Source organism: Pygoscelis adeliae, unplaced genomic scaffold (assembly GCF_000699105.1).
Source record: "Pygoscelis adeliae isolate BGI_AS28 unplaced genomic scaffold, ASM69910v1 Scaffold27, whole genome shotgun sequence".
NCBI classification, from domain to species: Eukaryota; Metazoa; Chordata; class Aves; order Sphenisciformes; family Spheniscidae; genus Pygoscelis; species Pygoscelis adeliae.
The window spans coordinates 2104974-2118905 of record NW_008825410.1 but is presented as its reverse complement, the minus strand read 5'-3'; the positions used below and the strand labels follow the sequence as shown (position 1 = coordinate 2118905).

Below are 13932 nucleotides of genomic sequence, written 5' to 3'. Positions count from 1 at the left end.
AACTTCGTGCTATGTTTGACTAAGCAGTCAAATATATAAAAACGTCCTCATCTCTCTTTCCCAGTAGTGCATTGTGGGCTGGCTGACTGTCATAGCTGGTTTTATTTTATCTTCATTTCTGGGAGTTTTGTTCCCCAAGAAGAATATAGAGCAATACCAATAATTTCTTTGTCGTGTTTGAAACTGTTTCTTCTTAAATATTTGTAGTCCCTGCTGAAAAACAAAACAAACCAAAACATACTATTCTCAAGTTTGTGTCTATATGACTGTTAGTGTTGGATTTTTTTTTTTTAAGCTTCTGTGTTTGCGCACAAAAGGCTGATCAAGGTAGCAATGTCCATTTTTAAATTCAGTACAGACAGCAGCTCTCAGTAGCATTCCACTTACTGTTAGTTCAGAACAATGGAGAAAATTTTAAAATATGCATGTTCTGTGTGCTAAAGGGTATTATGTGCACAGAGTGAATATTCATTTTGACATGGATTTTATTTAATACAATATCAGGCTGAAAGGTAGGTGTCCTTACAGCTTTCTTAGATCTCTGTGGTAGATGGTTAACTTAAATTTGTACTCTAGCAGTAGCATAAGCAGAATGTAAACACTTGCAGTGTCCCATACTATTTCTATTTTCTATTCTAGTGTGTTCCTTAACAAGCAGAGAGGCAAGGGATAAATTTAAAAATGCCCACTAATTCCTAGATGGAACTGTAAACATTTTTTTTATCTTGCTCCTAAGGAAAGCTGATTGTCAGTTTTAGGATTTTTTACCTTGTTGTGGTGTATTTATTAATAAATTTGAAAACTACAGAACTAAATGATACAGAATCACAAACTTGTTGTAGGACTTTAGTATAGGGATGGCCTACTTAATTGAGATTGCTATGTATCACATTTAATACTCTTTTTTTTAAGGTATCTAAGAAAGTTGCAGACTTGATTCTTGAAAAACAGCCTGCATATGTTCAGGTAAGACAACTAACAGTCACTTTTTAATAGTAAACCACTCCATATTGTGCTGTTATAATGCTGCACTTGTTTCACTGGGGACTAAATCTAGTAATTTGTTAGTAGAGATGCTAGTGCCTGGTTGGAACTAGCTGTCTATATATGCTAAACCTGTATGGGTAGAGGGGAAAAAACCAAGGGCGTATTGAGCCAGAGGCCCTTAGGATGATAGAGGCTTTGGCATATGACCATTTTAAGAAGGCTTTCTGAAAACATGAATTCACAGGCTTCACTAATACCTGTAATGGACTTGAACAGGAGCTTCTTTAGTGCCTGTGTTTAGGAGTGGTTTCAGATCTTTGTCCGTAAGAGAAAACAGCAATGACTTTTCTTAAGAGCACCTAACCAGAAACCTGCCACTAATCTCAGGCAGTCGTGAGAATAAAGCATCTCTGAGAGCAAAACAAAGCAAAACTGCTTTAGCTGCTTGCAGTAGAATATTGGCACGGCTTCTCTCCTTGCTCCCAAAACATAATTGGAACAGCTGTCATAATGATTCTCTGAAGAGAAGGTGGAGTTTTTTCCACCCATTTATTTTTAATAATGCCCCTATACATTTGGTCAGGTCTGCCTGATTTTATCTGATCTTTCCAGGAAACAACAGTGACAATTCTGCAAAGTGAAAACTTGGGATTTTTGTCAAAGTAGTCTGAGAATTATCCTGCGACGGATAATTCTGTGTGTGTACAGCTCCTTGCGTAAGCATTGTCATACCAGTGATTATGGCAATTCTGATTTTGGTCAAGAAGCTGGAGAGAGTGTGGGAGGGCAATGATGGCTGCATTTAGTGGCAGAGGTGTCTCCTCTTTTTTTTTTCTCCTCCTCCTCTCCTTTCTCCTCTCATCTCCTTCTTTGTTAACCTTCTTCCTATTACCTCCCTCCCTTCCTTGCCTCCTGCTTCTCAGCTGATACAGTGTTGCTGCAGGCTAGGGCTTGTACCCCCTGGGTGTTAACCCACGGAAGATATCATGGAGCTGGAGCTATCTTCCTCTTTCATCCAGAGGGCACAACTTCCTCTTCTGCTCGTTCGCACTCATGGCCCACACATCCAGCCTTAGTGACCTTGCGAGTGTCCCATCTGCTCTGGCATTTTGCTGGGTAGAAGGAGGAGTGCTGCTGTGTAAAGAAAAATGGGGGGGTGAGCATTGCTTGCATCATCTCCTACAATAGCTGGTGGAAGAAAAAAGCTTTAAGGGTGATATTATTTCAGTTTTAGTTAAAGGAATCAGGTGGGAGGCTATCGCATAAGGAGGCTGGGTAGGTGCTACAGTGGTCGAGTCTTCATAAGATGGTGTAGAGGGGGGCAGAAAGGGTAATTGTATGGTATCAAATCCTTCTGGTACAGTTTCGCTGTTGTGCGTGTTCAGAATTGATGTGTTGAGTGAGTCCTGCTTTTTCTGAATCCAGCAGCTTCACTTTGAAAACCCCCTCTCAGTGCACAATAGTACTGTGGAGAATGTGCTTATTGCATTTTGCTGTGTAATGTTAATATTCTTATCCAGCAGCATCTTAGTGAGGTGCACGTGTTTTATACCAAGAAGTTCTTTCAGATGTTTCAAAGGGACAGTTAAAAATCTACTGTGCCAGTAAGAATCTTTTAAAAACATTTCTCAAATGCATATTTGCCTGATTAAGTCAATAATCCTTCAGTGTTACACATGGGCACAGGCTTGCACAGTTATTCTTGTCAGTAGTCTTTCTTCTCAGAGATTTCTGGTGGGCATTGTAAGACTCACTTTCCCCCTGGCTCATGAAATGCACCACCCTGATGTGCTGTGGGTACTCTGTAATGGCAGCTCCAGTTCAGTGTCCAATTACAGTAACAGGTCATTAGAAGAAGCAAAAATGCAGTTGACTGTCTCCTGGACACATTGTTTCCACTGTGCAAAGGAAAGTGTGGGGAAGTCACGGTTTGCACCCCATTCCTAGTGTGAAGTACTGGTCTAACAGGCACTGCTATGGGCTGAGAGGCATGGCACAGACGTAAGGCAAGGGATTTGTAGTTTTCCCTTCTCCTTAGAAGGAAAGGCATGCTTTAGGAACAAGCGATGGGTGGAGGATTGTCTTTGAGAAGAGAAAAAATGTATTCAGCCCTAAATGCTGGATGGAAGACTCCCTCTCTGGGGACTTTCCAGAAAGGCTGCACTTTCTTCCCGCGCCTCTCCATCCAGTCACGTTCAAAGGAGAGATTTTACAGAATCTTTGCAAGAGGCAAGACTAGAATGGAGTTGCTCCTTATTGTATGCGTTTTCTCATGAAAAAGGGAACAATGGCCTTTTGAATAGCTCTGCCATTTGCAAAGTATGTTTTTAGTGAGAAGTAGGTACTGAGGAAAGTAATCTTTGAATTTGGTTTCTTAAGATATTATGCATATCAGCAACTAAGCTGTCATTTTTCCAAAAGCAATGTTGGAAGCAACAGTCCATAAAGGAGGAACTGTTTTTGGTTCAGATGCAGCTCAGTGATTTGTCAGAATTACTTGTATCTTTGGAGACTGACCAGGAACTGATCTTAAACTGAATTAAACTTTTGTTTTTGCTTGTCATATCTTTAGAATTAGATTAGTTTTCAAGGTGAAAGTCTCCCTTCTCCCCATGGAAAGCACTTGATACATTTTGAAATGATGAGTAGTATTTAAAAAAAAAATATTTTTTTTTTCTTTAGCGTGGGGAGAGCGTTCATTTTTCTGCAGTGCTGTTCCTAACAAAAGAAATCCTAATAGGTGTATATATATATTTTTTTTTTTTTTAAGAGGAGTTGAGATTATACTAAGCACTTCACTAAGTCAATATCAAGCTAAATTCATGTCACCTGGGCTGGAGAGTTTTCAGCTGAAATTCAACAGGATACCATTAATGTTCATTATGAAGTGACATCTATTAAATTGCTAGAACAGAAGTGCTTCTAAACAAGAAAATGCTGTGTGAAACATGATTTGTTTTGTTTTGTTTTGTTTTGCTGCTCTCTGGTATATTAATGCAAATTAAACCCTGTGCTTCTGTCCCTGAAGCTTTGATCATTCTACTGTGGTGCATTAATGGCATAGAGATTCTTAGGCTAAATGTATGGTATATATAAATGTGGAGGGTCCTACTGCAGTGCAAATGGATTTCAAGTATCTTTCTTCAAAAGAGAATTGTATGTTAAAAAATAATTTATATTGTTACATTCCAGTGCTTAGCATGTATAAAATGAAACTAATAATATATAAAGTAACTCTACAGAGTCATTATAACATCTCAAGAGAAACCTACTAATCACTAGTCTTCACTGGTGTGAAGTATGCAACTTTAACTTGTATATTTATTTAACCTGTTGTCTCTCTGTAGGAACTTGAACGTGTTACATCATTGCAGAGTGGCCTTCAGTTAGCAGCTGTTATTTGCACAAATGGAAGAAGGTATCTTGCTTAAATAATGGCAGAGATTGAAAGGGGGAAAAAGTATTTAAGAAGAAAGTTGTAAACCCAGGAAGTTTGCTTGCTGATGATATTTCCTATTTATGTGCTGAAGAAAATTAGCAATAGTAGTTAAAGATACTGAAACAAATACCAGCTGATTTGTCTCTTGCAGCTCTCACTTTTTCAATTGGGAGTTCTCTTTAACAGGAACCTTTTGAGATACACCATTGATCCACAGACAAGTTCTGCAGAAGGGAAAACATATCTTCTTAGTAGTCTGTTGGTATCGTGTCAATTTCTGGGTTTCCCTAACAATGCTGATAATCTTATTTTCTAGCAAATATTTTGATGGATGTGTTAGAAATTATTAGAAATAAGTTTGTTTTTTTTTTTTACACATCGTTGAAGGTCATGTTCATTTTTAACTTTTGCAGACACCTGAATATAGCAAAGGAAGGCTTCACACAAACTAGCTTGGGGCTTCTTGCAAATCAAAGGAAACGACAGTTGCTTATTGGATTGCTAAAGTCTCTGAGAACAATAAAAACATTGGTATGTACAGTTGTTTTTGTTCAATGGCAAAATATTATTCTTCATTTCTGTGTAGTTATAACTTTTTTTTTTTATTTTATTTTTAGCAAAGAACTGATGTGCGTTTGAGTGAGATGTTGGAGGTAAGTCCCTGCCAGACTGTTATAATTTGAAGCTATTCTAAGTCTACTTTTGTCAGTCATCTCAATTTTGTCCCTTCTTTCCTTCCTCTTGCAAACAGGCTATGGGTGTGTGCGTGTGGTGAAATTATATTTTTATTCTTTTTTTTTAATGTTGTGAGAAATACTTCATGTCAAATTAGATAGCCCCTGTGTCGGTGGGGAAGTGTTTTCTGTCAAATACTCAATCCTGCCTTTAGATCTGAGCACTGAGGCTTGAGTTAGTTCAGTGAGAGTGCTGTGGAGTCTTCGCTCCCCTCCGTACCCTCAACTTATACTTCTTTTCTGGCCTTAGCTTGATATTTGGAAGAAAAAAGAAGGTGAGATTTAGCTGATTGTTGATATGCTGGATCTGGATAAAGTACTTCTACTGGTATATTACGGTACAAATTTATATATGAGCTCCCTACTTAGTATTTTATTTGTAAGTGTAGTAGCTTCTCTCCTTATTCATTGGGTTGGCCTTTTAATAGTCAGTTGTAGAAAACATTGCAGCATGCAGGCCATGACACTGAAAATTCTACTGATGCAGTATATATACTGCCTAAAAATGCAGTAGATACTGCACAGAGCAAAAATAAGATCTTGTCTTAAGGTGATTAAATTGTATGAAAGGCAGCTTCAGGATTTTATTGACAACTATTTTTTAATCATGTAGTGTAACAATTTTGACTTGCTAATTTGCCAAATATTTACAGCTAATACTGGATGGAACTTCATTATGATAATCCCTAGTTACTAAATTTGGAAATTGAGTCTTAATAATTATAACTCTTAAGATTCTTTGAGTTTAATTTCATCTTGGGTAATACACCTTGTCTCAGCACACCTTCTTATTCTTTACCAAGCAAGAATGCATTAATTTACAGGCTGCATAAACATTGCCTTCTGCTCAGTAAGCCCTGTACAATGATTAGCTTTTCATTTCTGTGCTGTATTTTGTTGCACAGGAAATCAGCTCTTCACTGTATACTGGTAGGAGTTGTCTTGAGACAGAGGTGTGGGTGTTGCATCCACACACAGACCCCAAAGTCTGATTACCACAATTTGCCAGTGATTTTTAAACGTTAAGGGCTGGAACGGCCCTTTCTGGCTAGGTGCAGTTTTAGAGCTGTGCTCAGTGTCTGCTCCCAATAAGGTATCCCAGATACTGGCCAATTTACTGTCTTTACTCCAAGAAGAAGTTAGTAGCTTGGAACATTCGTGAGAGCTATTAGTAGCCATTCACAGAGGAACATTTAGATAGGGTTCCCAATTAAAAAAAAGATCAGACACGAAGCTATAATAACTTAGAGGGGTGAGCTGCATCTGGAATATATTAGTAATATATGTTATGCAAGCAGGCTTTCTTATTTGAGCTCTGTTAGACTTAATGGAGCAAGTACCAGGTTTCCAATGGAGAAAGATGCAAAGAGCTGTGAATGCAGCAATCATTTTAGACCAATGCACTGTTCTGTTTTCATCTAATGGATAATGTATGTGGAGTTTTTTGAGTTTTTAGCTAAACTTGATCTGCATTAGAATGCTGCTGTTAAAACCAATTTCATTTCAGAAACTCCTTTATGATAATCGCCAAATATAAATTGCCCTTGCATTTTTACTCTTCAGTCAATGACTTTGAAATTCCAGTAACAGCTTTGCATTTGAGCTCTCTGAAGCACGTAATATAATGGATGTCATTAGGACAAAAAAGGGAAGCTCTTAGCTATCAAAGAGGGTTTTCCTTCCTCCAAGAGCCTTTCTGGCCTCATATCTAATAGAACACAAAAATAGTAGTTATACCCAAGGTACTGCCCATGTTCTGTTGGCAAGGTCCTGGGGTTTTACATTTTTGTGTGTATTTTTTAGTTTTGGTTTTGTCCTGGCATCTTTATGTACTTCTTGATTGATCTGTTTACCTGTTGGATATTCTTCTTATAAATTAGGACAATATTTCCATATCCTTTTTTCTGAAGTATGTTTTCTTCGTCCTGGGCCTTTGTGTGAGCCAGATGTCTTTAAATTCATTTCTAATCGGCTATAGAATGTGTCACATTAAATAGTGTTTATTTGGACATAATGTTGGAGTGCCTCCCTTGTCTCTTTTTAGGTTTTGTAAACTATGGCAGCAGCCTGCCAGTGCCTGAACTTCTTTCCTTGCTCATGAATAGATCATACTGTATTAACAAAGGTTTGAAAGTTAACTGGGAAAATGTTAGTTGGTTTGTAGTAAAAACTTTCTTTTATGTTTTGTATGAATGCATAAGTAAACAAAACAGCAAGTCATTTGCATAATAGTTATACATAGTGTTTTCAGCTGCTGCTAACGTGTCTGTTTCTAATTCTAAACTGCTTGCACGTTAAGTTCTGCAATAGACCCTCTCTCATTTCCTTTAACTTTACTGTATAATGGAAGAGGCAAAATATTTTGTTCTTAATGTTTATACATAAGCGTGCAAGCAAAAATGGGTGTTGCGGTGTTTGCTTCAAAAGCCAAATTAGCTTTCCATTGTATTTTATCCTAAGGAAGAGGACTATCCAGGAGCTATTCAGCTGTGCTTGGAATGCCAGAAAGCTGCCAGCACTTTCAAACACTACAGTTGTATAAGGTAAGGTGACATTGTGCAGATTTCAGCTTCTGTATGATTTACTTGTAAATGGTATAAAACGGTGATCGTTAATTCTCATTCTCTACAGCAGCTTTGACTGACATTTAATTTTCTGCTTAGAAAAGTATAATTGAGGCATTTATAAAAGCATAAGCATCCTCAGTAGTTTCCCCCCCTCCCTGTACCACTGCTAACCAGTCTTCACAATCATAACACTATACAGTCTATGTTTGGACTATGTCATTGTTTTGTAACTGTTGTAGTATGTTGGCAGGTAAAGTTTCAACTAAGACTGAATTATAACTGTGCTACAAACTGCAGCCTAGAGATACCTGACCTAATTTTTTAATAAGCAAGTTTATATTCTGGAATTAATTTACCTACAGCAAGATGGCTTTGGAGGGTAACTTACTCTGTTTCTTGGCAATGAAATTAGCAAGTGCAGAGCTTCATGCTGTCATGGAGAAATTGCTTTCAGAACCAGAACTAATTTAAATATCTGCAGTTCCTAGCTTACGAAGACTTGATGTTTCCATTGCTTTTTAGAAAGAAAAAAAAAAGAATTGGGTAAACATTAAGTTCAAAGACATAATAGATGTGACAATAAAGGAGTAAAATGAAATGAAATTTGATGTTTCATCCTCTAAGATCATCATTAGATTAATTAGATTTTCTTTTTGTGTTATTTTTAATTAGAATTTTAGATTTGTGAGTAAAATTCTGACATTGTTTGATCTCCTGTCAGAATGCTCTCTGACTTAGAAGGACCAAAATCTATGAAAACACATGCTTTGCCTCCCTCTGTCCTCTAAATGTATGCTTTGTTGCAACTTCAGAGTAATTACCCATAATCCTCGATTTCAGTTTAGGATCTGCTTTTTGAGGTATAGTTGTTTCAGGATCTGAAGATGCACCGAAGAAGTGTATGAAGTTAGAAATTGTACCTGGAGATAAGCCCCTCTCTACTCTGAAGTCAGATTTCAAAGCTGCTTTTTGCTTTCTTTTTAGTTTGATAAAACTTTTGTGTGGATATAAATTGACTGTACAGCCAACATTTGCCTACATATATTAAAATTTTGAATCCCTTCCTTATATAGTAGTGAATGAAAACTATTGTTTATTTATTTGAATGAGGAAAAATGACTGCGATTTCCCTTAGTCCTTGACAATTCAGTTGTTGAGAAGGAAGATGACTCCTGAACAACTTTTGCTCTGCTTGACTCTACCTTCTGTAGAAAGATGGGTCCTGCAGTCTTCCATACCTGTGTCTCATTTATACTGTTCAGTAAGCTCTCCTGAGTATTTATTGCTCTTTCAGATGCTCTGTGGGTCCAAACATTAATCTGATTTATTCTGCATATCTCCTGCATTTTTTTCTTTTGGAGAAATTAGCAACATTTATCCAGCTTGAAAAGGCAGCTTGGTTTCTTAGAATCTTACAGTGCTCATCTGGAAAACCTTGTTCTTTTGAGATTTAGGTTAAATTACGCAGTTTCTTTGAATTAAGTTCTGTTTTGTGTAAATAATATGAAAGTTTCTGTTTAATGTTGAATCACTTCAAGCTTTTATTGCAGCTTCAAAGTTTATCTCTACTGGACTATGTCTAGTATAGCAAAATTTGGAACTTAAACTAACAGTTCATGTTTTTGCCATTTGGAGTATTTAACTGCAGAAGTCATACTATTTTAAATCTGATAGCATACTGACAAGATACGTGGCAAAGAGCTGTGAGGATTTACTTCATTGTTGCACTCAAAAGGATATCCTTGCATCCAAGAAGACAGTTTCTTGAAAGAAAGGATGACGACAGAAAAAATCAGCACTGCTACTTTATTCTGAGAGTTTTTTGAACTTCTTTTTGTTTGCGTTGTGAGAGCAGAAGGACATTTTAGCTGTAAATCCCAGCCCCAGTGCATACATTTCAGTCTCTCTGCACTGTTTTACTTTCAGAAGTCTGAGAGAATATGTATTGTATGGAATAAAGTCTCACTAGCAGGGGATTGGGCTAAATGAATAAATAGATCTTTTGCGTTTCTCTTTAGGACTGCGGTAAAAAACAGCTACTCAAGAAAACAGACATGAGCTAGCATCTGTAACGTGCTTATATGAGGCATCACCTCTGTACCTTACCATGAGATTTTCACAGTATCCCTTTGATTGTCCGCTGTGCACGTGACAAGAATCAGTGCCTGCCTTTATACAATCATTCTTCATATTTTTCTTGCTAGATGGTGGTAGGAATTGGGTGTAGCTCTTAAAGAGCAGGGGATTTAAACCTTTCTATGAAGCATATAATTTTTTTTTATGTTGGTGTATACATAATCTGAAGAGGCAAGCACTTCAGCTTCCCTGCTAAGACTGCTTTGGTTTTAAGAGTGGCTGCTCATCCTCCTTTGAAATAATGGGCTGGATGTCTGTTATTTTTGTTCTCCATTGTCTTCTTCCTAGGGAATGCTTGCATTATGTGATTAATTTTTGTTTAAAAATATAAATCAAAGTCTTTTGCTTTCTGCTTGTTGATCAGTTCTGATGTGAGTAGACTCCCTTGAAAAACCTGTAGGAAAATGTAGTGTCAGATAATAGGATGACTGTCTATTGCATTTGGGTCGAAATGTTACTTCTGTTACATTGCAGCAACGTGCCTCCTAAAAATGTGCTAATTTAGGTTTGTATGGGTGGGGATGCAAAAAAAAAAAGACTTCTAACATGTTTTTTATGAATGAAATGAATGCTTTGAATTAAATTCTCAATTATGGTAAATGGGCTTTCATAATAATCATGTAGCCATTATGTCCAAGCACTACCTTTATAATTCTGGCTTAGAAAATACATACAGATTTAGCTAGACACTGCATTTCTACATTTTCACTTCAATACTTGATCAAAGTTACTTTTTTTATGAAATTTTGTGATCACACCCTCTTTTCCTAAATTATTCAGCATAAATGTAGGCTGTACTCTTGCAAACACCTCCATATATCATAGCTTGGTTGAATAAATAAACTATGAACGTGTGTATTTAAAATTGGTGCTTGAGCCCTCACTTGAATGGGAGGACAGCACTGTCACAGGAGTGATGCGTTGCATAATTTTTTGCTGATGTCAGCAGCTTCTATGTTTTAGACCAGTTAATTTCAACATGTAAACCAACTATATGTTTATATACAGGGGGTGATGGTCTATGCTGTACCTAGTTCTAAAGATGGAAAGAAGGAGCGATTCTGTACACAGAACAAGGATCTTGCTCTTGTTGCATTGTAAACCTAGGATAATGTGCTGCTGCAACAGATATTTTAATCTGAAATGCTAGGAATACTGCAAATGCCTGCAGTAAGTGCCTTTCAGTAGTAACGGTAGTGTGGTGATGCTCGTCTGACACGGTAACAGCAGGTTAATGATTTATGATAAATTACTATATTGTGGCTTGGTAGCAGGCTAATGTGTTGTTTGGAAACAAGAAATGGTGTGAAATGTTAATATGATCAGTAGTTTGATTTTAAACATTTTTTTTCTTTCATTAATAGTGAGTTGAATTCAAAACTGCAAGACACCTTGGAACAAATAGAGGTAAGAATTAATATATTGTATACGTTAGTGTTTAACCTCTAGGTACTAGAGCTTTCTAATGCAATGTTATTAGCAATTGCAGAACGTGCACATTTCTTTCAAATACCGTCTTTGGAATGCTATAGTCATTGCTATTTATGTAGCCTTTTGTGCTGCAGTTGACTCAAATGCTCTATAATAATGTTATCAAACTTATGAGGTAGCTCACTATTTGTGCCCACTTCAAGTGGTAAAGCAGTCAAATAAAATAGGCACAGAACATTTGAAGTACGGGAGCAAAGATATGCTCCCTGTATGAACCACCTGCACAGTGGTTTTCAGTCCATGAACTGCTGTGAATTCTTTAGTCTACTCCTAAATAATTGTGAAAAGAAAATTAGCAGCATTAGTATTACAGTATTAATGTACAAAATTAGCAGGTTTGTATAAGCTACACAAGAGATCACAGTTTCACTGGGAATTTTAGAGGTCAGCAAACTGGAAACTGCTGGATAAGGTTGGTGCTAAGCCATAGGAATTAAGACTTGAATAGCTGGGAAAGATGCGACTAAGACAGAAGGTTAATTTAAGTTGGTAGATAGTATTGCAAAAGCAAATGAATATCAAATGGTAAGTGTCTTGCTGGAAGTTGGTGGCAAAAAAAAAATTCATGAACGATAGGAATTCTTTTAACTCTGTTACTAGGTAATTTTGAGCTGGAACTTGGCAAGCTTCTTCTAAGAAGTCTAGTAATGTAGATATGTATAATGTATATGTAGTGCTTGTAATGCCTACGCATGTAAGCATAGCAGGAAACTGAATTCGTTGTCCCAGCAGCTCTCTTACACCTCTGGTCATGTGCTCTTTAGAAAGTCAGATTAGCGCATGTATTATCATACCTCGTTATTTAATTCCCTGTACAATCAGAACTTTGTTAGATTTCCTTCATTTATGCCTCTGTACTTTTGCTTTCTTGCAAAGCTTTTCTTTGTTCTTTTACACTTTCACTGGTATGTGCTCTATTCAGAGCATGGCTGGTTCAAAAAAGCTAATGAAATGACTGTTTTCTTCTCACTCTCACATAGGCCCGTCATTAACCTTGTCTTTTTTTTTTTTCTTCTTCTTGTAATTTAAGTTTTAACATTGACCGTACTTTTATACTATGTTACAAATAAAATGCAAGGTGGCTTTAGTGGAAGGAACCATTGAAAAATGTAGCTGAAAATATTAATGTGCTCTCTGCTTAAGAGCTCTGTTCATGGGCCATTTGATATCCCCGTTTCTCTCTTTGCACAGCTGTTCTGCATGAAATAAGAGAAGGAAAAAAGTTTTTTTAAATCAGTATATGGCTGAAATTCAAATTGCTGAGTAACCCTTTAAGAAGTTCTGAATCTTTTGGTTACTTGTCTGTTTACCATTTTGCTTAGGAAAAAATGCAGTATTTGGTTGTATTCTAGTTTCCTTTTTTGTGCTTAAAGAAAATACTGATCTGCTTAAAAAACCAACAAAATAAAACACACACCCCCAAACCCAACAGCAACAAAAAACACCCACCAAATCTCTAGGATTAAAATCCATAAATATTTTGTGGATAATGAAGTAATTCATGAAAATTTTCCAGTGGAGTAAGTACATAGGGACTAAACAAACATCTCCTGTGGTTTCTATTTGCAAGAGCAAGACTACATTGCAAGATCCTTAAATAGTAAGAATTGAAATGGCTTTAGTGACTAGCAAGGAGAGAAAATATCTGCTAGCTGTGTATGTTATCATATGTTATTGATTCCTGTTTTCTTTTCTTGCATTGTTGATTGAAAATAACTACAGTTAGGCTGTGTATCTCTGCATATATTGCAGCATCTAAGTGAGAATTATGTTATTAAGCTACATGGTCAAATTCTTGGAAGCCTTATTAGTTAGTCATTAAGTGTATGATCCTATAGTTTTTTTTTCATTCAGTGCACATAATAGATGAACTTCATTTATTGCAAAGCTGTTCAGTATGCTCAGACACAGCTCTGATGGTGGAACTAGTAATTGTGTGTGTGTGTGCACGTGCTCTCTTTTCTTCTCCTATGGTACTGATCATTCTGCTGGTATAATACTCCATAAAAGACTTATTTCACAATGAACTTTTAAGTCAGATAGTATTAATTCCATTTAATAGATGGCTGTCAGAGGGTTAAGAAGTTAATAATTGAATTGCTTGAGCTGAAACACTTGTGGAGCATTTTCATTTTTTTCCCCAGGTCTAGGTTGTTCTTAGGAGTGGGAGTAGACCAAGCTGGAATTCCCAGCTCTCCCATATTGTGGTGCTAGACCTTCTCAAAGTAAACGTCACTTTGAATTTGACTTCAGAAGTTGGTGGCACTTCTTACTGTGCTTGTTCTTCGAAATGGTGGAACTGTTTGGCTGACAGGAGTTTCAGACTGAAGTACTTCAGGCTGCAAGAAGTAACATTTGAGCACCTCAACATAGTCCAGTGATGTACAGTCTTGGCTATTGTACAAGCATAATTATTAGATTGTTTAAATAAGCATCTTTTTTGCACTTGCTATTGTTTAAGTATTGTATTACTTGGCCTGTTTTTATTAAGTGTTTAACACATTTTTTCCTTCATTTATATAGGAACAATTGGATGTAGCGCTCTCCAAAATATGCAAAAACTTTGATATCAGTCATT

At 36.7% G+C, this 13932-nt stretch overlaps 1 protein-coding gene across 1 annotated transcript in view; it reads left to right on the top strand.

Moving 5' to 3' along the window:
• Nucleotides 1–13932, top strand: part of CCDC132 (coiled-coil domain containing 132) — a 95135-nt gene that overhangs the window by 15277 nt on the left and 65926 nt on the right. Inside the window, exons 5-11 of the mRNA XM_009330581.1 lie at nucleotides 913–966; nucleotides 4335–4405; nucleotides 4840–4957; nucleotides 5044–5079; nucleotides 7621–7703; nucleotides 11228–11270; nucleotides 13878–13932. The exon at nucleotides 13878–13932 is cut by the window's right edge and continues 44 nt beyond it. Of these exons, the coding sequence (XP_009328856.1) occupies nucleotides 913–966; nucleotides 4335–4405; nucleotides 4840–4957; nucleotides 5044–5079; nucleotides 7621–7703; nucleotides 11228–11270; nucleotides 13878–13932 (460 nt within the window). The remainder of the gene's footprint in view (nucleotides 1–912; nucleotides 967–4334; nucleotides 4406–4839; nucleotides 4958–5043; nucleotides 5080–7620; nucleotides 7704–11227; nucleotides 11271–13877) is intronic.